We start from the raw sequence: 27,866 nt of genomic DNA, 5'->3' as shown, positions 1-27,866 counted from the left end.
CTGAATTTCCATGAAGAAACAACATATCACAGTCTTCTGCCTTCCCTCCTCTCAATTTTGTGTTTTCAGAGCATATGCTTAGGTTGCATTGGCATGCTAAGTGCTGCAAAAACTAAAGTGAATTTAGCAAGCAGGAAAAAAGCCTTAGCAACTGACAGTATAGCACACTGTACCTACTCAGGAACAACAGTCTAAAGGATAGAACAGTGATGTTTTATCAACTAGAAGATCAAAGGGGCAGATAATAGAAATAGGGACTTTGTTAAATTCTACATACACGTTTTCTAACCCTTATTAAAAAAAAAAAAGCCACGCCGTAGAAATTATCACCCTCATTTTAAAACTGAAGGAAAACAAACAGGGGATTTACCCAAATATTTAGGGAAGAAATAGGGGATTTACCTAAATCCTTAGAGCTAAGCAATAGCAACTTAGATTTAAAGCCTAACCTATTGGCTCCAAAGCCTCTGCTCCTTTCATTACTCAAAATTAAGGTTTAAAAAAAGGGCAAGGAAAGAAGACCCTATTTAAGGTCTGGTATCCAGGTTTGAAGGAGAAGGAGGATAGAAGGAGGTTAAAGGAAATTCCTGAATTCTCCAGAATTTACACCCAAAGGAGTTGAAGGGACAGTTCTATAGTTTGATGTCTCTATCTTAATGGCCTACTAGTCTCCAGGATGATCCAACTTCAACCCATTCTCTCCAGAGCCACTAAAGTATCTTTTTACTACATATGCTCAGTTCTCTTCTTGTTTAAAAATCTACAGCTCCATTGCTCCAGGATATTCCCCCAAACACACATGCAAATTTTCATACCTTTTACTTTCATTTATCCTATTTCTATTGCCCCACATGCCTTCCTCTGCTTCTCATCCAGAAAAAAAAAAAAGTTCATTCTTGAGGAAGCAGCTTCACAGCCTCTTCTTTTGTGAGGTCCTGGCTACCAAACTCCCAGGCCACATACACCCCTCCTCCTCCACACTCCCATCCCATTTTGCTGAACACAGCACTTAGCACACTGAACCAGACATGCCTGTCTGCTTTCTGGACTAGCATATAAAATCATGGATGATATTACAATCCAATTTTTATTCCTGTAGTCTAGCATTATTTCAGGAAATTCATTTAACTAGCAAATTACTAAAAATCCTCTTCAAGGGCCCACATGAACTCTTAACAGAAAAAAGGAACGGAGGGAGGAACCAACCAAAAAACTCAATCGCAAAGGTTTTTTTTCTTGTACCCAACAAACTTGCATATCTCTAAGTTATGACACTGACTGCCTACCTTGTATTAAGCTGATTTATGCTTTATATGACCCACCCCAAATATACATATACACTTAGGAAAAACCTGTCTTGTAAAAGGAAATCCCTTTGATAGTCTCTACTCCTATGTAGCACTGAGCTTTGCACGTTGAAGATGTTCAGCATATCTTTGTAAAAGAAATTTTCCCTGAAGAACCCAAACTATCAAAGCTGACTTGGTGCCACAAAGAGAGAAATGCACAAGAAAGTGTACCAGACAAAAGAAATAAAAGCCAGCAAAAAGATTAAGAAACAATCTCTTTAAATCTCACTTTCACAGTGCTTCCTTTTAGAATATTCATATATTTTTCCAAAAGTGATTTCAACTTTATGTTAGGAAAAAAACACTGCTCAAAAAATCTAGTTTCACCTTTATATATTAATGAAGAGATTTCAAATATAATCAAACATTTTCAAAAGTAAAATTTAGGATCCTTCGCAACTTTCTCTCCCATCTTATAACTTACATTAATTTAGTCCCACAACCAAAATCAAATGTTCCAATCTAGCATTCGAGAGCAAATGAACTCCCTCCCCCCACTCCCCGTCTCCACCAGGAATCTGCTGTGTAGCCAAGAGATTAACAGCAGGTACTTGGGAAGCAGGTTTTCCACCATTTACCAGGAGCATGATTTTAGACAAATTATTTAACTTCTCTGTGCCTCAATTCCTCACCTTTATAATGGGGATAATACTAGGACCTACTTGTTAGGTTACTGTGAGGATTAAAATTTGGAAAGTTCTCTAAGAAATATCTAGATGGTAGTGGAGAGCTACAGAAGTGCTTGCTATTATTTTTTTTTTTTTTTTTTTTTTTTTTTTTTTAGAGGGAGGAAGGGAAGGAAAGACAGAGAAGGAAGGAAGGATAGAAGGAAGGAAGAAAGGGAAACATCTTTAAACATTTTCTTGTTTTATTATATTTTGTTTGTTTGTTTGTTTTTTACATGGGCTGGGGCCGGGAATCGAACCGGGGTCCTCCGGCATAGCAGGCAAGCACTCTTGCCCGCTGAGCCACCGCGGCCCGCCCTGCTTGCTATTATTTTTAATCAGACTTGATAATACTTGCTCTTCTCATCACGACTTCATGAATCTTCAGATCTCTATCCTGCATTTTCCTGCACAGTAGTAATTCTCCATATTTTTCTCTCCCAATAATGTACACAGCATCATTAAACGCTCCTCAAAAGACCTAATACAATTAATTCCATCCTTGCTCTGAATGATTCTTAATTATGCAGTCCCTTGATAAGTGAATGGTCTTGATTATTTTGCACTGGTAGAAAATAAGGTACATCCAATCAAGCCATTCACAAATATTTAATCAATACTGTTTGCTAGATACACACAATCGCCAAGAACTAGGACAGCTTTTTTTTAAGTTTACTATATACCCACGGATTTAAAGATATGATTTTGTTTTGAGAAAAGAAAAATACAAATAAGTACATTAAGTCCTAAAGAACACAAGGAAAGGAATAAGATTTCTGTATAGAAAGATTTGGATAAATTGAAAGAAATGTAGACATCATTTCCTGTGGGAAATACAGGACAAGTACAGTCAAGTCCTTTTAGATACACAGTTTCCCTAATGAGAACATTAGGGGCAGGGGCTGTTTTTAGTTCTTTGGCATTCCCAAGTAACATTAATGGAATGATCTGCACAAAATAAAATGCCCAATAAACATTAAATTATTGGGGAAAATAATTTAATAGTCTTTAACAATAGAGAAACAAGTTTTTTCTTAATTTGCTTATTTAAAACAAGATAGGCTAAATTTAAACAATTTGATTATTTTCTTTTCAGGTGTAAACATAATAATGCATGATGATGAATTACAAGATCAGTCTCTTTTGTGCCAACTGTTAGTTTGTACTAACTTAATCTTGTAGTTGACAAATTGATTTGAAACCACCCTCAGGCAAATGAGAACTTAAATCAATTAAGGTTTAAAAGATAAATTATGGGAAAATAGTACTCTGCTTATTATTTAATAATGTATATTAAATCACTTCATAACTGCTTTGCTAAAAATATTTAATCCCTAGAAAACATACTGTTACCTGAATGCAATTATAAACCCTAAAGTACATACAACTAAGACAAACCTGAAATACAAGCAATGTGTTTTAGTAAATATTTATTGAATGTATCCTGTATGTAAAGCAACATCAGAAATTTTGAATGATAAAAAGATGAACACTGTACGTTTCTATTTCCACACAACTCACAAAATATAAAATAGGTGCAGATAAATTATCATGCAGTTACAGAAGTAAATTTTAATTTCGTTTGGAAGTTTGGGGGCTTGAGAAGGGTTTGATGAAGGAAGAATTAGGATGCACTCGTGAAGGAAGTGCAGGTCTTCCATCACAGGGATAAGTGTTTACATTGTGCAGGAAGGAAGGGAGAAGGAAAGCAGGAGCACAGCGTTATAAGGTCAGGGGGACCAATAACCTACAAGAGGGATGGCTATGTGAATGGGGCCCTAAATGTGCGCCACATGCAAAAGCCTTGAAAAAAAAAAAGCACATAAGTTTATTTTTTAAAAAGACAGAAAATAACTGAAAAATGATTAAAACAAAACCATGGTACTTTGTGCATGATCTTTCTGTAAACCTATTAACTTCTGAATTTAAAAGAAAAAAACATGTGTTGTGTGAGGTATAGCTGGAGAATAAGTTGCATAGGGACGCAGAGTAGGAAACACATTTGAAAAGTTATCAACCAAAAAGATAAGTAGACAGGGCGGGACAACAGCGGCTCAGTGGCAAAATTCTTGCCTGCCATGCCAGAGACTCGGGTTCGATTCCCGGAGCCTGCCCATGCCAAAAAAAAAGGTAAATAGAGATGTAAAATGAAAGATTAAATGGTATGAAACCTGAAGGATACTATTAACTCAAAAGTTCTGTAAATTTAAACTCCCACTGCATATCATATTGTGCAATAAACTGGTAAATTCTGAAGTGAAGGATAATATCATGTAAGTAAGAGTTATATAATAGCAGTCAAACAACAGAGAAAAGACAAAAGCCATGCCTGGAATATTTACCTGACAAATTAAAGACGTTGACTCCCTTGCTTGATTAGCGTCAGCTCCCAGTAGAAGTAAGCATTCAACCATGATGCTATTATTCTGATCACATGCTCTCTGTAGCATCACACTTTTTAACGCATCATCCAAAACTAATTTTGCAAAGCACTTGCAACAAAGGTTTAGAAACTAAAAAATAATGGAAATGAAGATTAGAGGCTGTGAAACATATAACATTCAGCATACAGGTGGAAAACAATGTACCTGTTGATCCTTTTGTTCCATGATACTGGAAGACATCTGGTAGAATATTACTGAATCAAAGGAATGATTCACCAGCAGCTTGGCAAAAGATACTGACAGGTCAAGTATTGCTAAGATTGTCTGAAATCCCTGAAAGTATGACAAAAAAATGATACAAGCAAGTGTCAGAAAAAAATGAATAAATAAATAAAATAAAATAGAGAACTTGCATATGATATTTAAAACCGGAAGTTTCACTTAACTAAGCAGATATATCTATTGGGTTTGTTCTCTAAAACTGTAAACCTTGAAACAATCCTGTAAATATTCTCTGCTCTCCCATTACCAAGAACTACTGCAGACACACAAAGAATAGAATACTACTTAACAAAGCATCCTCTAGCAAAATAGGGAAAAAAACTAATCTTCTGAAACTCATCTTTTAAAAATCCCAGTCTGAAGCCATACCTACATGATGAATGTCAGATATTAATCAGGATTGGATCAGCAGAGACAGCAGGCAAACAGATCCAAGTAGGCCAATTTTCTATGGTAAGAGTGAAAGTCAGTTTCTCTAGATAGCCCACGCTTGCGAACATTTGTCTTTCTCCTGAAATTTTAACTTCAAGGAAATAAGTATGACAGCCTCGTTTTCATTCTTTTGATTGCATTTGGGAGAAGCTCTGAAGGCATTCTGAGGTCTTCTCAAAGCAAATTATTTAGAAAGAACTGTTCAGTCCACACCATTTACTTTTTAGAGCCACCTTAAGCATATTCCCAAGAGTTATCTGTGCTCTCCCCTCCTAATATTTTTAAAAGATTGGACTTTTAACTTTCAAAAGTCATCTTAACCTTTTCATTTTTAAGTCTCTTTAAAAGTATGTTAATGGAGTAATCTAAATATTAAAAGTATAATTTGGGGCTTTTCAGATGTTGAGTTTCCACAAATACTAACATTTGATAGGAGAAATACTCATAATTTATGCAGGTCTAAAGGACACGTGACCCACCATCCTTTAGAACAGTGGTTCCTGCAGACTCAAATTTCACAGCAAAGAAGGTAATACAAAAAGAGTAGAAGGCACATGATTCAAAGAAATTATTTTTAAACACCGATCTGGCCAAAAGAAATATGTTGGCTGACCAAATTCAGCCCAGAGGTAAGCATGTGACAACCTCTACTATCAGACCCTAAAATTTATACCTAAATTAATTAATCTGGAGCAACTGAGAGCTGCATACCTGCACAAAGTCATTTCCTTTCCCTAGAATTATGTTTAATAAATTCTATGGCTTCAATCAGCCTAGACTGAGACATATTATAGAAAGCAGATTTATAAAACCTATTCTGACTTATAGGAATGTTGTGTTCAGCACTTTATAACTTAAAAAATCTTGACATATACTATCTCATTTACTAACAGTGTCTGTACAGAGGCTACAGACAAGATTTCTTTTTTTTTTTTTTGCGTGGGCAGTCACCGGGAATTGAACCAGGGTCTCTGGCATGGCAGGCAAGAATTCTGCCACTGAGCCACCATCACACCACCCCAGACTAGATATTTTTCTCTTTGGTCAATGTTGCCATTTATAAAAATATTTGCCAAGCGTAATTTATGAAAGATGCAAACCCCATTACTGAAAAACCACAACCAACGTAGAAACTCTGAAAGAGACAATTTGCTTTACTGATATTTAAACAAAGCAATAATACCTGAAACAGAATTTATTTCTTAAACTTCCCTGGATTAACTCTAGGCCAGTATCTTGGATTCCTTGTAAAAACAATTATAGTAATGACATTTTAAATTTTACCTCATGAAAAAAAATTTTTAATGATATTTTACTTCAAGAAAAAACAACCAAGAGGTAAAATTACTAGAGGAAAACAATCTGTGACAAACAGTTTGGAATAACTAAAACTTTTATTTGTCTAAAACCTAAGCAAATTCAGCTCTGCTAGCTGGAATTTCTTTGGCACATTCTTTGTTCTGTAATGGAAAAGACAAATGACACATAAATGTGTTGATTTTAGGGATCTAATAATGAAATTCAGAATCCTGAATTCCTAGAGATTCAGTTCCAATCTTCTTCACCTTCTATAATTAAAATACTACAAAATGATAAATGGTTTTCAATTAACTAAAACAATCCCATTAATGCAAAATGGGAACTTCACGAACTGCTTTAAAAGAGAAATCTGCACAAGTTCTCAAATTTCCTTCAAAATATGCACATACATTCATCTGTAATTCAGCAACATCCTTAAATCGTTGTAAGCTGGAAACCAGAATTTTTGCCAGCAGATGTCCAGTTCCTATGCACAAATTTTTCTTTGTAACAAAGCATCCTAGAAGACTTAAACCAAGACACTGAATCTCTAGAAGAGAAAAAAGTAAACAAAAAATCATAGGAAATAATTGTTTTGAATTTCAGATTGAAAAAATTTTAAGACAACAACTAATGGCCTATATCTGTTCCAAATTTTGAGTTAAAAATGTACCAACAGTATTTCCTAATATAACTTATGTAGACAGCTTAATTGAACACCATAAGTAAATGGAACCTTGAGTAGGACATGACATTTTGTTGGTTTGTCCAGAGTGATGCCCCAATAAATCCCAGAGTGATCTGAACAGTGAATAAAAAAGTATTTGCAAAGTCCCCTTCGGGGAATGGTGAGAAAGGGGGAAAATTCAACTTCCCCTTTGAATTCTTGATATTCTCACAAGCAGTGTGGACAATCAAAGCTATAGGCTGAGCTCCAAATCTTGGGGTTTGCTCATATGAAGCTTAACCCTACAAAGGATAGGTCAAGCCTACTTAAAATTAGGCCTAACAGTCACTCCCAAGAGAACCTCATTTGTTGCTCAGATGTGGCCTCTCTCTCCAGCCAATACAACAAGCAAACTCACCACTCCCCCCTGTCTACATGGGACATGACTCCCAGGGGTGTGGACCTTCCTGGCAATGAGGGACAGTAATCCTAGAATGAGCTGAGACTCAGCATCAAGGGATTGAGAAAACCTTCTCAACCAAAAGGGGGAAGAGCGAAATGAGACAAAGTGTCAATGGCTGAGAGATTCCAAACAGAATCGAGAGGTTATCCTGGAGGTTATTCTTATGCATTAAATAGCTATCACCTTGTTAGTCAAGATGTAGTGGAGAGGCTGGAGGGAACTGCCTGAAAATGTGGAGCTGTGTTCCAGCAGCCATGTTTCTTGAAGATGACTGTATAATGATATAGCTTGCGCAATGTGACTGTGTGATTGTGAAAACCTTGTGTCTGATGCTCCTTTTATCTACCTTATCAACAGACGAGTAAAACATATGGAATAAAGATGAATAATAGGGGGAACAAATGTTAAAATAAATTTAGAGTGAAATGCTGGTGATCTGTGAGGGAGAGGGGTGGGGGGTATGGTATGTATGAATTTTTTTCTGTTTTCTTTTTATTTCTTTTTCTGAATAGATGCAAATGTTCCAAGAAATAATCATGATGATGAATATGCAACTATGTGATGATATTGTGAATTACTGATTATATACGTAGAACGGAATGATCAAAAGTTACGAATGTTTGCGTTTGTTTGGTATTTTTTTGGTATTTTAAAAAAAATTCAAAAAAATTTATTTAAAAAAAATGTACCAACCTTGGTCATCGGGATACATCTGCAGTGGATGAAGTACTGAATCAATAGCACCTTCCAGGGATAACATTTCTAATGCATCAGGAAAATGTACTATAGAAGATATCACTTTTAAGCCACATTTCTGAATCCCAGGATTTCCAATGAACTAAAATCAAAAGAGGAATTAGGATTATTTATTTTTGCAAATAAGATCTTAATGCTTATCTTAGTATATACTGATAAAATATAAACCAAATAGTCCAAATGGAAATTAGTATCCTTAATTTTGCCTTCTATATTACTAATTATTTTTATTTATAATGCAGGATAAGAGCCAGATTTTAATATTTACTGAATGCCTGTCCTGTGCCAGGCAGGCACTGTGCTAAATATTTTATATACGTTATGTTTTCACAGTGATTCCATGATATATGCTAGTATCATTTCCATTAGATGAGGTTTAGTGGTTTCCTAAAGTCACACCAATTGTAAATGGCAGAGATAGGATCCAAACCAAGGACATTTGATCCCAAAGCCTCTGTACTTAAACAGTAAAATGTAATGATGTGTCTCATCATGGAAAACCTTAACTGAGAAGTTACTCCTCACTCCAAAAGTGTTTTACGTGCCTTTTTACATTTATCTACTCGATAGCCTCAGGCAGTAAGTTCACCAAACCCTAAAGATGAAGGAACAAACGCTCAAGTACACAGCTAATATGTGTCAGAACATCTGCTTTCATGCAGACGATGTTTCTCAGACTCTAGTTTCACAGCATCTCCTAGTTGACTCCACCACAAGAGACAAACCCCTTAGAGTTAAAATCACTTCAAGTCAGACCTCAAGCTCTGATATAGCCTCTTTGATCAAAATCTTCAGTCCTTCAACGTCTCTGACTTCCACACCACCAGTGATCAATTTTCATGCTTTCCTAGTCTAGTCCCTCAATGCCTGTCAATTCTTCTTCAACATCTTCTTGCAGGGGGAGTTAGGGATGTAGGAAGGGACATCATTCTCTCACCCTGTGTTCCTCACTTTCACCCCTGCCTGCTGGGCTTGGGTATCATTTCATCTATGATTTCAACGAGACGCTCATATCCTTGCCTTCCTTGGCACTTTTCCCGATCATTATTTCCATCTTACCAACCCTTGGAACAGTAAAAGCTACATCAGCTTTGGAGTCAATTAAATTTGGGTTTGAATCCTGGCTCTACCATGTAATAGTTCAATTAATATTAGGAGCATTCCAAGTTAATGAAATAACATTTACTCAGAACTGATAATAGAAAAATTCTACCATAACGACAAATCGGTGTCCCCCAAATTTAATCACATAAAAGAGTTACAGTAGGGCGGGCCGCGGTGGCTCAGCGGGCAAGAGTGCTTGCCTGCCGTGCCGGAGGACCCCGGTTCGATTCCCGGCCCCAGCCCATGTAAAAAACAAACAAACAAACAAAATATAATAAAAAAACAAGAAAATGTTTTAAAAATGTTTCCCTTTCTTCCTCCCTTCCTTCCTTCTCTGTCTTTCCTTCCTTTAAAAAAAAAAAAAAAAAAAAAAAAAAAAAAGAGTTACAGTAATGTAAGGTTAACGAAAAAGCCAGGTCAATCGACACAGCTAGTTCAAGATTTCCAGGAGCCTAGTTATAACACCAAAATTCCTCCAGATTTCTGCTGCTGTTTGGAGCCACCTGGTGGCACTTGTCTGCTCCAGCTTAGTCACTGATGGGAACACCTTCAGGTCTTGTGATGGTTGGTACTAACAGGATGGCATTTGTGAATCTAAGCATTTCCTCGTACTGTGCTTATTCCATTAACTTCAATTTGGAGAATCCCGGAGATGCAGGGACCTCCCCCTTCATATCCCCTCATTCCAAAGGGGGCTACCTGCTGCCTTCCATTTCTCCACCAAGCTCTTTCTTCCTCCAACATTTCTCTATGCATTTGAGAATGGGGGAGGGGCGTCTGCTGGGAAAAAAATACTAGAGAGTTACCAACTGAGTTATAGCTCAAACTGTACTATTATGAGACACATTACCATAGGGCTCTGCTCTATGAAATAAGGTATTTACTATATTTGAAGCATTATGCTGGGTTCTGGGGACACAATGATGAGCAAAATAGATAAGGTCTTTTTTATTTCACAGGTTTTCCAGGGCTCTCTACCTTTCTTTGCAGGGAACTCTCTCCAAGCAACAGTCCCCCTGCCATAGATCTACCAGGTAGAGGAGGCAATAAAGTTTCTAATAAGGAGTTGCAGTTGAATAGAGACCTGAAGAAATTGTCGAATTAAGGAATCAGCTGGGTGAGAGAAGAGAAAGAAAATCATTCCAGCAGTGGAAACAGTATGAAAAACAAGAAACAAGATAAGATAACATGTTATTGAAGAAATATAGAGAAATTAAAATCACTGCAGGATGAGGATGGAGGGGTGGCTAGGTCTTGGTAAGTCTCAGCTTTCTCACCTCTAAAATGATCCTAATAATGCAGGGTTATTAGAGGATGAAATGACATGACACAGAGCAATGACCACAGGCCAGGCCTTGGGCCAGACACTGTGCTCAGAGACAGAGGAATTTTTAGTTAAGTGGGAGAGAATTTCCCTTCATCCTAATTTCCTCCCATCAAGCTGCCACTTTTCTTTCATTTCCGAAATTATTAAAAGAAAAGCCTACACTCACTACTTCCACATGAACCTTACCCCTTAATTTCATATAATCAGACTTCTAACTGCTCTGAATCAAAACCATTCAAATAAAAAAGTCTATTAACAACTTAATTGCTCCTTTATCCTCCTTTTATTTCCATGACACAGTACTGTTCTAATTACTCTCAAACTTTAGAACCATTTATTTCCTCCATCTCCTTTACGATCTCTTCTTTCAACTCCAAACTTTGTGCAAGGTTCTTTTCTTAAAACTCTTCTATTCATGGATAGGATTTCCTCCACTCACACAGCCTCAAGTCACAACAGCTGAAACTACAATAATAACGTAAAGATTGGCACAGCACTTGGTATGTGCCATACTCTCTTTTAAGCAATTTCCATATATTAAATCATTTAATGCTCACGACAACCCTTTAAAACACACTATTATTATCTGTGCTATTGAGGAAAACATTAAGAGACAGAGAACTTTCAGCAGATCATTCAGAGTACAAGCTTAAACCCTCATAAACTCCAAGCCCACTTTTCACTTTTCTTAAAACAGCTTCTTATTTAACACACCAGTATCTTAAACTCAGCATGATCAAAATTAAGAATTTATCTCTTCTAAAAAAAAAGTCAGATTTTCATTTTGTCTTTCCTGCTTGACTAATAGTACATCATCTCTGTCTTGCAGTCAGGGCCAGCTTCATAAGTGTGTGATATGTGCAGTTAAAAAGTTAAAAGGCCCTGCTCTTCAAAGGGCCCTGTACTTGGTTTAAGGATCTGCTATCATTTTGTCTTGAAATTCTTAATAATTCTTAAACAAGGTGTCCTGGTTTGAAAGAATTATGTACCTCAGAAAAGTCATGTTTTAATCCTGACCCAATCTTGTAGGAGCAGCTGTTTCTTTAATCCTAATCAATACTGTAAGGCAGAAACTTTTGATTATATCATCTCCACTGAGATGTGACATACCCAATTATGGGTAAGACCTTTGATTAGATAGAGATATAACTCCACCCATTTCAGATGGGTCTTGATTAGTTTACTGGAATCCTTTAAAAGTGGAAATATTTTGGAGAGAACCTACAGAAACGATAGAAGTTTCAGAACCAACAGAGAAAACAGATGTAGAGAAGCAGCTTGGAGAGCAGCTGCTTCAGAGAACAGAGACACGGATGTTTGGAGATGCTTGGAGCCCAGCAGACATCACCATGAGATGTTAAGGAAACCAGAACCTGGAGAGAGCCAAGAGAAGCCAAGAGATGAAAGCCTGTCCCAAAGAAGCAAAGTGAGGAATCCCCACAGGAACAGAGGCTGAAAGCAACAGAGCCCAGGAGCAAGGGTCCAGCAGATGCCAGCCACGTGACTACCCAGCTGACAGAAGTGAAATGCCTATAAAGTTTTCAGGAAAGGAAAATAGAAACCCAATATTTTACAAACTGTTTTTCAAGAGTTCAAATATAACTATGTGATGATATTGTGATTTACTGATTACATATGTAGAACGGAATGAGCATATATTAGGATGTTTGCGTTTCTTTCTTGTAATTTTTTTAATTATTAAAAAAAGAGTTCAAATAAAAACAAAACAAAAAAAAATCTGAATATTAAAATATTCAGGGAACGAAGCTTTTTTGAAGAAACTCGAACAAAAGATGAATGAATGGAAAAACTCTAACAAATGGATTTGCAGTGAACATTGAATCCACTCAACTACAGGAATTAGATGAAAACAAACTTTAGAAGGTTATAGAGAAGAATGTAAATGTTATAAGCCTTGTTGATACCTAATTTATTTATTTAATCAAAGTTAACAGAAAAACAGGTAGAAATGGTAGAAGGTAGTGTGAATACTCTGATTTTCTCATCTTTTATAGTAAGGGATCAAAAGATATCCTTAATTCAATTAGTAATATTAATTAACACTTATTAAGAGCTTTCCATGTGGTGCTCATTTTACTAAGTAACCTACATAAATTACCTTGTAAAGCCTTCATAATTACTGCCAGTGAAAAACCATTATCTCCGTTTTATAGATAATGAAACAGAGGAGTTAAGTAACTTATCCACGGAACATAGTCTGATTCCAGGGACCACAAACTTAACTCTTAGAAAATTACATATAACTAAAGCTATATAAGCAAACACCATATAATCTGCTATGACTGGATGATTGAAGGGAGGGAAAAGAGGGGAAGAAGTAGAAATACACTAATTTTACACAAACAATATGGATAATGTGCTAACATGTGGGGAAAAACAACCTGAGCACCTAGGAAATACATTAATATTCACAGAAAAGTAAAGCTTTTTCCATAGCAGCACATAGATATCATTGTTTTTAATCCATACAGAGAGTTACATAGTTTGGAAGTAGCACAATTTATTTAATTAGTCTCTATAATGGACACTTTATTGTCAGGACAGACTTAAGCTAAGCTGCAGAAACAACCTCAAAATTTCATAGGTTTACAATGAAAGCATCATTACAATGATGCTACATGTGTACTGCAGGTCAGCAGGGGGCCTCTAGCCCAAACACTGCCCAGTTGTAGTGCCAGACCGAGTGTTCTGGAAGGTGCCTCACCAACAATTAAATCTTGGTCCAGGAATGTAAGTGGTAACCTCCACTTACAACTCCTTGGCCAAAACTCACAGGATCCAACCTAAATACAGAAAGGGCAAGAATCACCATCCCAGAATCACCAGAGGTAGAGAACTGAAAATATTTGACAAACAGCGCTATTAGCTACCACGAAAGACTTAAGTGTGTTGCCAGTTTTGATTATTACCAATAATGCCACAAAGAACATACTTGTCCAAAAATCTTTGTGTACATGTATATTATAAATTCCTACAGTAGAAGTGCTATAAGAAAAATGTGCATTTTTAATTTCAGTAGGTATTATCGAATTTCCCTCTAACAAGCTTATTCTTTTATTAATCCTCACTTCTTTAGTAAGCTGAGAAGCTTTTCATATGTTTATGTGCAATTTCACTTTTTATCTTTAAATCTCAACAGACATTTGTTTGAGGATAAGGAGTAAGGTGGAGATCCAGCTTCCTTTGCTTTCCCATAACACACGGTTAGTTGTTCCAAGTTATTGAATAACATTTGTCCACCAGTGGTTAGGGAATATCATACTACTTCCACATTTTCATGGTAAGTCTATTTCCCAAATCACCATTATGTGGCATTAATCTGCCTCTTCCAATAGAGATTACCTTGAATGCTCTCTCTTCCTTGCACGAAAATATTAACCCTAATCATTCATTGCATCTTTACTCGTATCTTCTAAAAAGAAGATATGAGATTCATCTTACGTTAAACTTCCAAGCCACCATAGTTTTGCCAAAGCTTTAGCGCAGCACAATATAAAAGCAATTCCCCTCTTCTCCATTTCTCATTCTTACTATGATTTGTTGATAGTTTAATGATAAACATATTTCACAAATGCCCATAGATATATAAAAACCTAAAAATGGGAAGAAACAACACATACCAAACTACTTCAGGGGTTAACTCTGAAAAAAGCAATGAAAATGAGCAAGGACTAAAGCAAACTTTTTATGTTGTGCCTTGTAGGTGTTCACAGGCTGAACTTTTATCATGGAACTCAAAAAGAAGGACAAGCAGCTGGAACAGAGAGGCTGAGAAAACATCAGACACCGCTCCTCAGGCCTAGCAGCACATGTATCTCTCTAGTTCTTTCTGACTGAACTAATTTAAGTGGATTTAAGGTACTAGCAACTGAAAAATCTTGCCTAAGTCCATGGTTGATGGTACGCTTATCTTAGCTAGAATGGCACATCTCTTCATCCCTCCCACACACCCCTATTGTCATTCTTTTGTCTCCAACTACATAATTTCCTACTATCATACTAAATAGAGAACTGAAAACAGACTGAAAAAGTTCCCAATTTTCCAAACTCAAGAATTTTCTAGTTACAGTATAAAAGCAGAAAACCAACATTCCACATACCCTGTTCAAAGCTGCTAGGACCAGTTTGTGAAGATTATTCTTGAAGCACTGTTTTTTAACGTTGTCTAGCTTAAGCTGTGATTCAGTATCCCACCTGGATTCTTCTGGTATGCCTAAATGCAAACAAAAGCAAATGAACCAACACATAAACAGCTTTCCTCATAAACATTTAAGCTAAATAGTCAATTGTTAGAAATTATCACAGTTAACTAAAACACGTACTTTTTTTTAACTGACTGAATCTCTTCAATAAATTCATGTTATGGACCTCATAGCAAAAAATTAACCCCTAACTCTAAGGAATTTACAAAAATAGTTCATCATAGAATATAAAATAAAACAGTATGCATGGATATTTACTGAATTTAAAATGGCAAGAAGTTACTATGGCAGTGGAATTTTCTGTAGCAATCTCTTTTTTGTTTGAGTAGGCTGTGGTTCAAGAAGCTGAAGGTTTTCAAGCAACAATGAATAGCTTGAGAAAAAGCCAGTTATTTAGACTACAACATAAGAAGGTCAAATATGAAATGTAGGAATAAAAGAGCAGCTCAATATAACAGTGGAAAAAGAAGATCTGAGTTTCAATATTATGATGGTAGAGAGTATGTCATTTTGTTAAAAAATACTTTAAAAGGGCTATATAATGATATTAAGTTCTGGAAAGAAAATATACTTCTTATCAAGCTACCTTGTAGGTGAATTATGCCAAAACCACTGAAACAACTGAAAGTAAAAAAAAAAAAAAAAAAAAATCAATCCACAACAGAATATAAAAGTAAAATCATGATGTTTTCCAAATGAGGAACTACATAAATGATCATTGAAAATTACTTAAATTTTTTCACTTTACTAACTCACATTAACACAAATCATTAATTGACTTTTATGTAGCTTTTCAATTATTTAGCAAATACTTGAGTGTCAACTGCATGGAAAGGATTTTGTTACATGTTGCGAATACCACAGTGAATAAGGCTGGGTGGATTTCTACCATTCCGTAAGTTTGAGTCTTCATTTCAAAATTCAATTAAACAGCCCCTTCCATTCACTACACCTGTGTGATGTTAGACAAGTCACTTCAACTCTGGTGTCTCACTTTTAGTGAACAAGACCATGTTAATTTCTGAGGCCGCCCATTATGCCACAAGCAGTTGTGACCACTAAACGTGGTCTGCTGATTAGTAAAACCTTCGCACCACTTTTGATAGGTCTTATTAAACATGTACCTTATAGTAAGACCAAATGAATATTACTGAACTTTTTTTGCTGTTTTTGCTATATTACTTGAGATTCTACTATCCAGAACAAGGATAATTTCTTTCTACGCAAGAGTCCTTCCAATTGCGCGGATCGTGAACTTTCTGAGGGCAGGGTCCATAATTTAACCATTGCCATATTTCCAAGGGTTCCAAGTATAGGGCTTTAGAGAAAACAATCATTGCACAACAATAGCTGGAGTTTGGCTGCATAAGTTTAAAATTTGGCTCCAATACATAAACCAGGACTTACAACTCTACCTCTTTATGCTTCAATTTCAACTTTTGTAAAATGGCAAAAAAGAAATAACTAGCATGTGCTGTGAGAATTAAAAGAGTTAAAATAAATGAAGCACCTCAAATAATGCCTGAAACATTTTAATTCAACATTGTTAGGTACTGTGACTGCTATTAGCTATAAATAAATAGATTATAATCCAGTTATCATATCCCCCTGAATATCTCTTCTCCAGATTAAACAAGCTCATTTTCTCTGCTTGCTCTCATTGTTGCTTAATACTACTCCTCACTCTCTTTTATAAACGTCCCAATTTACTACAGCCTTTCTAGAACTCACATTAATAACAAGTAAAATTATACTTTATATAATCTGATGAAAACGTTTTATTAAAATAACTGGATCTTTATTATAATTTTATTAAAACAACTAACAGAATCTCTTCAATAAATTCATGCTATAGAGAAGAGGAGCACACAGACAGTGCTAGAATGAAAACAACTTAGAAAACATAAGATTAGAGGCAATATGTGGTCTTGGATCAGATGCTGAATTAGACAAATTTGCTGTAATGCACACCATAGTCACAGTTAAGGAAATCTGAATAGCATCTATTAATAAATGAGTATTTACACACCCTGATACCTTATAAGCAGCTCAACTTAGCATGCTCAAATCAGAATCATAGTGAACCTCAAAACTACTAATGTACTGATAACACAGTTACTCACTGAAGGTAGGATAGGGTGGGGTAGAGTATGGCATGGTATGGAGTATGGTATGGCATATGGAAAGGGGTATGGAGGATGTGATGGAATGGGTTGGGATGTATGGTACATTAGCAAAGAGAGAATAGATGGTTAAATCTTTACCTAATAGAGAAATGTATTTGTATACTGAGAGGTTTATAAAATGTGTCCATATATGAAGTATAACCTTAAATTAATAAAATTATTTTCAAGGGCACCCATAATACAGCCAAATGACTACTGACTATCAATATAATCCTATATAGCATGCCTTAGAACATTTTTTTAATTGTGTCAGTGTCAATTTAAGAGTAATAAAAGAAAAATTATGTCTAAAATTCATTTTTGAGCTAAAATATTATTTTACTAACTTACAGATGTGGTTCTTAATGGCCCTGGTTATGATTAAACATCAAATGCAGACTCAAAAGAATAAGGCTAAAACCTTAAAGGACAATGAAAAGAATTTTTTTTTACAATCCACAAAGTTCAAAATAAAGTCTAGCAACAATATTTTTAAACAAAATTATGTCTGTTAAATTACATCTCAAAAGTTAATTGAAAAACAAAATAAAAATTTCTTTTAAAAAGTTAACTGAAAACCATGAATGGGACACCATGATCTAGAAAGCATTGATCAAATAGCTCAAAGTAATAGAGAATAAAAAAAGGAAGCAAATTTCAGAGACAGACAGTAGATTATAAATTACAGGGGCTGCGGTGGACAGGGGGGTAGAGGAGGTTATTGTTCAGTGGGTGAAGAATTTCTGATTGAGGTGAAGAAAAAATTGGGATTATGGATATTGCTTATAATAGAACAACTCGTGAATATAAATTACTACTACCTGAGAGTGATTTAGATGGGTGTGGTAGTTTAGAGCTGGTATGTACCCTAGAAAAGGCCATGTTCTTTCGATCCATTCCTGTGCGTGCAAACCTATTCTAGGTGAGATCTTTCGATTAGGTTATTTCAATTGAGATGTGACCTAGCCAATTCAAGATGGGTCTTAATCCCTTACTGGAGTCCATTATGACTGGATAAAAGACATAAAAAAACCTGAGAACTTACACAGAAAAGCCCCAGAGAAGCTAAGAGAGGACACACACAGGCTCAGAGATGAGGCCACTGGAACCAGAAGCTAGAAAGCAACGAATTCCAGGAGCAAAGAACCAGCAGATGCCAGCCATGTGCCTTGCTATGTGACAGAGAAACCACGATGCCAGCACAGGCTTCAGAGAAGGTATCAGTCTGTTAATACCTTAATTGGGACACTTGCCTGGCTTTAGAACTGTAAATTTCTAAGCTAATAAACCTCCATTTAAAAGCCAACCCATTTCTGATATATTGCATCCAGGCAGGTTTAACAAACCGAAACAATGGGAAATTTGGAGTTGTATATATGTTACTACAATTAAAAGGTGAAAAAGAAAAATGATGGATGAAAGCCCTGTCCATGAAAAACTTAAAATCTTAGACTCATATATTGACTATACTCTTATACTAAGAAACATAAAATACCTATATGAGTACAACAAAAAATGTCATACCTCATATTCATTAGTCACAAAGTCATATCAACTACATCTCCTGAATGCCTCTCACACATTCTCTCCTCTTTGTTTCCATTGCTGGACCCCTTCACCACTTGACTGTCAACTGCCTCCAATCCAATCAATCTCCCTGTCTCTAGTGTCTTTCCTTTCCAGTCATCTTCTGCACCACAGAGCTACCAATAAAAATTGCAAATTTGTTCATGGCACTCTACTTTTTAAACACCTTTAATTAGTTTGAATCAACTTTCAGTAAAAAGCACAGCATTTTCACCATGTGTATTTTCTTCTCCTTGAAATGTCCTTTTACCAGACTTTCCATCAAGCCAGCCCTGCTCAGCAATCAAGCCCCACTTCAAGTTACATGAGCTCTAACCTACTTCTTAGAAAAAATTATTTGCATCTCCATCAATATTCTCATAGCCATATATATGGCTATCTCTATACAGATGTGCTATCTACTAGCACATCTCACACTATGCAATGATTAACCATTTACATATCCTAACTCCAAGCTCCTATAACATAGTACAGTCACTTTTTTCCATTCACCTTTCAAATCTCACCAACCATCACAGTGTTTATAAAACGAGGTATTAATAAACATGTGCTGAATGAATAGAAGAGCAAAATGTTTCAAATTGACCTTGGAAGACAAATTAAAGTCACAATACATATAAATAGGAGGTTAAATTGAGGGTGGGGAGTTGTTGAGGCTAATGAGTAAAAATCACATGGTTATGTTTCAGGAAGATTAATTCAACCACAGAGTACAAGTCTGATGGGAAAGAGAGAAGGTATAGAAATTAGTTAGAAAGCTATTCTTATAACTCAGATGAGGAAAACAAATAAATAAACAAACTTGAACTAGAGTGACAGCAACAGAAAAGAATTATAGAGATGGGCCATCTCCTTAGAGGTAAAAGCTCAACACTTGATTTTGTAGTTAAATCTTGTGTGAATAAGTCATTGCATTTTCTTATAAATTAGTCTAAGTGAGTCTTCTACATCATCATTTATCCTCTATTTTTCTTTTTGGCCTAGCAGCAAGATTTTCATCTGGTGGCAGAACCAAGGCCTTTAATGTATGCCTAGAAAATTATTTTACTAAAAGTCAAAAATCCAGTTAAATTGTCATTTTCTCCTACAATCAATTATGTAACTTACCTGGAACTATAAAATGTAAAATAGCTCGAAGTGCCTCCAGCTGCACTGAAAATGATGTTTCATGGCTTTTCATAACTGTTATTATTTTGGGGGCTACTGCTGCCATTGTATCCAGGGAAGTGGTGCTGGAGATATAAAATTGAAATGCTTTACAAAGTACAATCTGATTCAATTATTCAAACACCAAAAAGAATTAAGAGCAAAAAAAGAGAAGCAACATATTTCACTAGAAAAGGCTACATGAAAATGCATATGAATTCATTACTATAAGCATACCTAATTTTAACTGTTATTTAATAAAACTTTGACCTCAACAGGTAGAATTCACAGTAACTGAGGAATCTTTTATTTAGTTTCATGAAACAGCTTCCTTTTGTTCTATGTATGGGTCACTGGCAACAACCCTGGAAGGTAGGTCCTACTATGCCCACTTTCTGGATGAAGAACTTATGCTAACTGAGGTTAAATATCAAGGTCCTTCCTCTAGAAAGTGACAGAGTTAGGACTGGCTCCAAACCTGTCTGAATCCAAATGAAGGACTCTACATCATACCATCGTATTTCTTCCAGATTAACATCACTGGACTCTCTATATGGTATTCATAATTAGTTTTAACCTGCATTAAAGTCTTTGGTTACTCTAAGGCATTGTAAGTAAGTGTTCTTTCTTTTATATAGGAAGAAATGTCACTTGATTAGATTTCAGAAGGTATTCCAAAGTTTAATATAAGCTCCTTGCTGAGCACGGTACTACATTAACTCAAACTTGTGTATCAAGCCACCACGTCTTCATTTTGCTTGGCTCCACAGTCACTGAGCTACATTTCCTCCTTTCCATCTTAAAGACCCAGTTTAAACACACCCCCTCATTGAAGCCTCCCCTCCATCAGTAACACCAGCTGAGTCCATTCTGCTCTTACTATTTTGTCTTTTACTCATCTTGGCTACTCCATTCTCAAAATGTATTGAAATTATCTAGTTACATATCTGTCTCTCCCACAAAACAGTGAGTTTTTAAAAGGAAAGCATGTTGTCATAGTTAACTTTGAATCCCCAAGACTGGAACTGTTCAAATTTTACATACGAAGAAACAACCAGAAACATTAAGTGGCTTGCCCACAATCTATTAAATCATAAACTGGAGATTATGCCCCTGTGTTTTTACCGCATTTATAAAGATCCACACATCCACCACCATAAAAGTCGGTATTTAACATAAACTTTTCATTTAAATCTTCAAAAGCAGCATTTAAACAAGTGAAATATAAGTTATAGATATGATACATACAAACATAAACAGATCAGCTGGACTGATGTTAATAACAGTGCAACTTAGAGACAATACTTGGAAACCACATATAAGATATGGGTTTAATATCCAGAATATATGAAAAGATTCTACAACTCAACAACAAAAAGATAAACAACCCAATTTTAAAATGAGCAAAAAGACATGTACAGACACTTTTCAGAAGACGAAAAAAGATGCCCAACTTCACTGGCTATTAGGGAAATGTGCATCAAACCACAATGAGGAGAAACAGTAGAGCTGAACGAAACCACAGAAGCCTGATTGCTGACAGAAACTTCACAGCAGAGCTGACACAGATGCATACATATGGAGAACAGAGACATGGATGTTTGGAGATGCTTGGAGGCCAGCAGACACTGCCATGAGATGTTAAGCAAGTCAGAATCTGGAGAAAGCCAAGGGAAGCCAAGAGATGAAAGCCAGCCCTGGAGAAGCAAAGTGAGGAAACCCCACACTGATAGAGACTGAAAGCAACTAAGCCCAAGAGTAAGGGACCAGCAGATGTCAGCCACATGACTATCCAGCTGATAGAGGTGTTTTGGACAAATTGGGGTTTTTTGAGTGAATGTAACCTGTCATTGGTGCCTTAATTTGGACACTTTTACTTCCTTAGAACGGTAAACTTGTAATTTATTAAATTCCCCTTTTGAAAAGCCCTTCCAGTTTTGGTATATTGCATTTCAGCAGCTACTAAACTAACAGATTTGATACCAGAGAAGTGGGGTGCTGCTGCAGTTTGCAAATACTAAACATACTGGAATGGCTTTTTAAATGGATAAGGAGAAGATTTGGAAAGAACTATGAGGGGCTTGATAGAGAAGGCCTAGAATGCTTTGAATAATCTGTTGGTAGAAATGTGGACTCTAAGTATACTTCTAATAAAGCTTTAGACAGAAATGATGAATGTGTTGTTGAAAACTGAAAGGAAGGCATTCTTTGTAGATGGAAGGCAGAATTTAAGAGTTAATGAACTTGGATATTAAGCAGAAGACATTTCCAAACTAAATGTGGAAAATGCAGAAGAGATTTCCAAACTAAATGTGGAAAATATAGTCTGCCTTCTCCTTGAAACTTACAGTAAAATGCAAGAGAAGAAAGAGATAAGTTGAGAATTGAATTGTTGGGTGCAAAGAAACCAGAAATTGATGGTCTGGAAAATTCTGGGCCGACAGAGTGAGACCCCAAGAATAGGGCCCCATATGAGGATTTAAACTAACATGGAAGCTGCCAACCATATCAGAAAATGCCAGGATTAGAGATTGAGTTATCCAGAAAGGATTTAAGGTCTGGAGCCAGAAAACCTGGGACCAGGAAAGTGGACCCACCCATACACGTAGAAAGGGTGGCTTTGCCCCAAAAGCAGAGGATGGGCTTCCACTTCATTGTTCAGCAAGAGTTGTGCCACCTCGGGCCTTGGAGAGGGTGTGGCACATAAATCAGGGATTGGGGAGAGCCTGGCTGCCACCCCATTGTTCTGGAGGGGTTGAACCTGTACCATAGAGACGGCAGAGGGCCCATGTCCGGCCCCAATGCTTGGAGAGGGCAGAGCCTAGAAAATGGTGGTCTCCCCAATGTCTCTGAAGTTTGCAATCACCCCAGTGTTTAGAGAGAGCAAAGCCACTGCGTAGGCCCTTGGAAATGGTGAGACTGCTGTTTTCTACAGCCCTGGGGATAAATGACTCTCACACTTTGAAATCCAATGGAGTTTGCCCTGTAGGTTTTTGGAACTATATGGGTCCAGCGACCCGTTTACCTTTTGATTTTTCTCTATAGCAATGAAAACATGTATCCTACGACCGTCCCTCATTTATATATTGGCAGCAGATAACTTGTTCCAAGCTTCACAGGTCCAGAGAGGAGAAAATTTTTACCTTAAAACAGACCATGCCTATAAATGAATTTGATAATATTTTGTACTGGTTTTAACTTTGTATTGCATTTGTCCTATTACTGAACTGGTTCAAGGCTTTGTGATATGGTAATGATGTGAATGTATGTTGTATATAGAAAAAAAAAAAAAGCATGTCTTTTTCAGGGCCCAGAAGGTGAAATGTGCCATTTTTAAAGTATTATGTCCCCCAGAAAAGCTGTGTTTTAATCCTGAGTTCATTCAGTGGAGGCAGCCAATTCTTTTAATCCTGATTCAATAATCTAGTTGGAATATTTTGATCAGATTATCTCCATGGAGATGTGATGTGCCCAATTGTGGTTATTAACTTTTGATAAGATGGAAATGTGTCTCCACCCATTCCAGGTGGGCCTTGAATAGTTCACTGGAATCCTTTAAAAAAGGAAACATTTTGGAGTGAGTCAGAAACAACAGAGCTAACAGAAATGACAGAAGATTCAGAGCCGACAGAAACTTCACACAGTGGCTGACATACATGCAAACATGTGGAGAACAGAGATGTTTCTTTGTTTAGATGGATGTTTAGAAAGGTTTGGAGCCCAGCAGACATCGCCAAAGATGCTAAGCAAGTCAGAACCTAGAGGGAGCCAAGGGAAGCCAAGAGATGAAAGCCAGCCCCAGAGAAGCAAAGTGAGGAATCCCCACACTGATAGAGACTGAAAGCAAAAGAGCCCAGGAACAAGGAACTAACAGATGCCAGCCACATGACTTCCCAGCTGACAGAGGTGTTTCAGAAAAACCAGCCTTTCTTGAGATGGTAACCTGTTGTTGGAGCCTTAATTTGGATACTTTCACTTCCTAGAACTGTCAATTTGTAACTTATTAAATTCCCCTTTTGAAAAGCCAAAGCAAAAAACCCAAAACAAAACAAAATCACAATAATATATCATCTCACACCCACTAGAATGGCCATTATCAAAAAAAAAAAAAAAACAGAAAACAGTAAATACTGGAGCAGTATCTGATGGTAGCACAATAATATAAATACACTGAACAAAGTTGAGTGTGAGTATGGTTGAGGAAGAGGGCTGGGGGCATGTATGACAGCAGAAGGAAATAAAGAGGAAAAAGACTGAGATGGTATAACTTAGTGATGCCTAGAGTGGATAATGGTGATGATTAAATGTACAAATATAAGAATTTTTTGCATGAGGGGGAATAAATGAATGTCAACATTGCAAGGTGTTGACAATGGGATGGTATATAGAAAAAAATACAGTCAATGCAAGCTAGGGTCTATAGTTAACAGTAACATTGTAATATGCTTCCATGAATGTAACAAAGGCATTATGCCAAAACTAAGTCAGTAAGCAGGGGATATGGGAGAGAGGTATGGGATTTTTGGCAGAAGAAAAGGAAATGTCCTCATATAGAATGTGGTGGTGAAGGAATGGCTATGTGATTATACTGGGAACCACTGGTTTTTTACATAGGTTGGATTATATGATGTGTGAATAAAACTGTCAAAAAAAACCCAGTGCAACCCCATTCCTTACAAGGCTATAGACTTGTTATATACAATTTATCAAGCTAAATGTTCTTCATTTATTCATATTTAATAACAGTACTACTACTAATAGCTATGATTGCTAAGTGCATACAATGTGCCAGGTATTATTCTAACCCCTTTTTAAAAAATTTATTTATTTAATCCTTATATTATAAACTTACAACTTTTAAAGCTATTATTATCCATCTTTACAGATGAGGAACTTGAAGTTTAGAGATCAACTAGTTGGCTCAAATTAGTGGAAAAACCAGATGTGAAAATCAATTTTGACTGAAAAAGTCTGTGGTCATTTAATTTTCTTGTACATATGAAGTTTTCTTTATAGGCTCTTTTTGTTTGAAATTCATTTAAGGCCAAACTTACCTCACATTTTTTGGTCTAATAAAATGCCAAAAGACACTAACCATATTCTGCAGTAGGCATTGTCTACATGTAATTCAGATTTAGTCTTTTATACAGGCTTGTATAAGCCAGCAGTTCCACCCCTCATTACTCCCTTTCCACACCCAGATCAAGTATCTGGTCGCTGGCGCGCCACTAACAAGTCATGGCACCTTAATATCTCTGGACTTATATTAGATGTGACTAAAAGCTTCCCGAGCTAAGGAATGAAAGCAGAAAGAGAACACAAGGTTAATTCAAATGAAAGAATAATAATGTATTTGTGAAAAAGCAATAATCAGAAGATATCGTGATTTTAACTTTTTCTTTATACCTCTCACATTACACAATTTGATCACTTATTGTATGGTATATGCTGTGCAATTACCATTTTTCAAAATGCAGTCAACATCAAGTACAAAGGCAAATCTTCAACATATTTCAACAATCTCTGCCATCCCTTTCAATGTTCATATAACATAAACACTGTGATTTCAGTGATAAGAGAGTATATTGCAAAATGTCTCAATCATTAAATACCTTAAGTTTTCCTTTTCATGCTTAGTAATATGCTTTAAATATTGATATTCTGCCTGCTCCAATATTATAAATTCTGCATAAGCTCAGGAATCTATCTTACCTTCCTTCAAAAAGATGATTTAACATTTTACAGCCACTTTCAGCCACTTCAGGAAAATCTATATGCTTCTGCATTAATTCCAACACATTTAGGTATATTCCTTTTGACAACAGGATTTTTCTGAAATTAACTACAAGATTTTTTTAATATTACTTATTGAAATGAAAGCACATTTTCATAATTTTAAATTAAGACATGAAGTAAATTACGACAGTCGAAATTCACAGGGAAGCATACATACATACATAATTTATATTTCATTGAAAATTAAAGATCATTAATATTATCTCTTTAAAACATATGCTGTTTTCATTATCTTTTTTTTTTCCATTTATTAGCCCCTTGCTGGGGTTTTGGTTTTAAATGTTTTATTCACTGAATAGGCTGGTTCCCATGGGATGACCATATCCCTGCTAATGTGAAAGGCTGTGCTTGCAGAAAAATGGTTTAGAAGAGTGCCCGCCACAGTAATAATAAGAATTAAATTTCACTCTAATACTCAAAATACTTCACAAAGTAATGTGAAGCTAAGTATATGGAGGTAAGATCCACCAGTGTGCTGGAAACTAGTGAGGTGGGATAAGTTGCATGTGTGCAGAGATACTGACCATCCCTTTAGCTCCTTGGGTGGGGGCGTAGATTGGGGCCAGGGGCTAGAATCAGGCTGATGTACACTTACCATGGTGAATCACACAAACATCACTCCCACATGTGAAAGGGATGGAACGCAGTGATGTAGAGCATAAAGTTATGAGCTTTCATAAAGTTATGCCAAAGCTTAGGAAACACATCAATACACTTTAAAACTGATTTTACATTCTACCTGTAAAAGTAACTATTTTGCAGAATTGATTATGGAATAATTTTCCTCTTTATAATGTCTCTTCACTAAATTCAAATCCATTGCCTTGAAATTTCCATATAAATATCAATAGTCTTAAAGCCTCTATATAAATATCAATTCCAACTCTATACACTGTAATTCAATACTTCAAATTGGCAGGGAAGGACATCTAGAAAATTTTAGCATAAGTACTATTTTTCAAAATAAGTTAACCTCGGATTGGGAAAAAAAAAAGATAGGACAAAATTCAGAAGTAGATGTGATATTCTAAAATGCTACCAATTCCTGGAAGACTCTTTGCTATTGCATATCCTTCAAAGCTATGTATACCTTTCAAAGATTATGTATCCGAGAAGTTGGTTATTTTGCTTGATCATGGTCAGAAGGTGTGATAACCCCTCCCCAAAAGGCTAAATTCTACCAAGAAGTTATTCTAGACCAGTGGTTCTCAAACATTAGCATGCATTAGAACTACCTGGAAAACCTGTCAAAATACAGTTACAAGATACAGTTTGCTGGGGTGAGCCATGGTGGCTCAGCAGGCAGAGTTCTCATCTGCTATGCGGGAGACCCAGGTTTGATTCCTGGTGCCAGCCCATGCAAAAAAAATAATAAATACCATTTGCTGGATCCCAGCCTGAGTTTTTTACTCAGTAGGTCTGTGTGATTTATTTTCTTAACAAGTTTCCAGTTCATGTTGCTGTTCTTGGGACCAGAATTTAAGAAACACTGTTCTAGATACTAACAAAACCGTAAAACTAGCACGATTTTCAGGAAAACAGGTTTATTGTTTCTTGAAAATCGAGAACAGAAATTTGATTCAAAGCCAAGAAGAAATTGCATCACAGAGTCTAAAGTTGAGTTTAAGAGAACATTTTACAAATATGATTTCAGTTACCTGCTATTTACATAATACTGTTGACCTCACCAACCCATTTTAGCAGTAAATCATCTTCTTTGGAAGGCCAATAACAATATTTAGTCTCTTTCAGGTCTTTACTCAATAACCACTTTCTCAGTGAGGCCTCTTCAAGTGGCTGCCTGTCATCTCCTCTGGCCCCCAACCTTTCATAACCTCCTTCCTTGCTTCACATCTTTATTTCTTAGCTACTTCACATATCAAATATTTTATTTCACCTTTATTATCTACCTTGCCCACTAGACTTTAAGCTCTACGAGCCTGGGATTTTTAACTCCTTTATTAACTGATGTATTCCAAGTACCAAGAGCATTGCCTGGCACCTAGTAGGAATTCAGTAAATATTAACTGAAAAATTAATTATTTAAATGAGAAGACTGTCATAAGATTGTGACTTGACCTCAGGGCCACCATGAAGAGTCTAGTTTGTTTTACTGCCAAGCCAATCATTTTCTAGAAAACTTCACCCTGCTCTGCACACCCAATGTTTCCAAGTGTCTTTCAATGAGAAGTTACCTACAGAGGTTGGTAAATATGCTCAA

General features: G+C 36.2%; 1 protein-coding gene across 2 annotated transcripts in view; it reads right to left on the bottom strand.

Annotated features, from left to right (window-relative positions):
• The window catches only part of LRRK2 (leucine rich repeat kinase 2), a 156,028-nt gene that overhangs the window by 93,140 nt on the left and 35,022 nt on the right, over window positions 1-27,866 (bottom strand). For both annotated transcript variants that reach the window (XM_077170530.1, XM_077170531.1), the window contains exons 12-18: window positions 25,562-25,691; window positions 19,811-19,935; window positions 14,850-14,962; window positions 8,235-8,379; window positions 6,822-6,961; window positions 4,603-4,731; window positions 4,357-4,527 (exon numbers count right to left, since the gene is read on the bottom strand). In XM_077170530.1, the coding sequence (XP_077026645.1) occupies window positions 4,357-4,527; window positions 4,603-4,731; window positions 6,822-6,961; window positions 8,235-8,379; window positions 14,850-14,962; window positions 19,811-19,935; window positions 25,562-25,691 (953 nt within the window). The remainder of the gene's footprint in view (window positions 1-4,356; window positions 4,528-4,602; window positions 4,732-6,821; window positions 6,962-8,234; window positions 8,380-14,849; window positions 14,963-19,810; window positions 19,936-25,561; window positions 25,692-27,866) is intronic.

Source organism: Tamandua tetradactyla, chromosome 7 (genome assembly GCF_023851605.1).
Source record: "Tamandua tetradactyla isolate mTamTet1 chromosome 7, mTamTet1.pri, whole genome shotgun sequence".
Lineage (NCBI taxonomy): Eukaryota > Metazoa > Chordata > Mammalia > Pilosa > Myrmecophagidae > Tamandua > Tamandua tetradactyla.
This window is presented reverse-complemented; position numbering and strand designations above follow the sequence as displayed.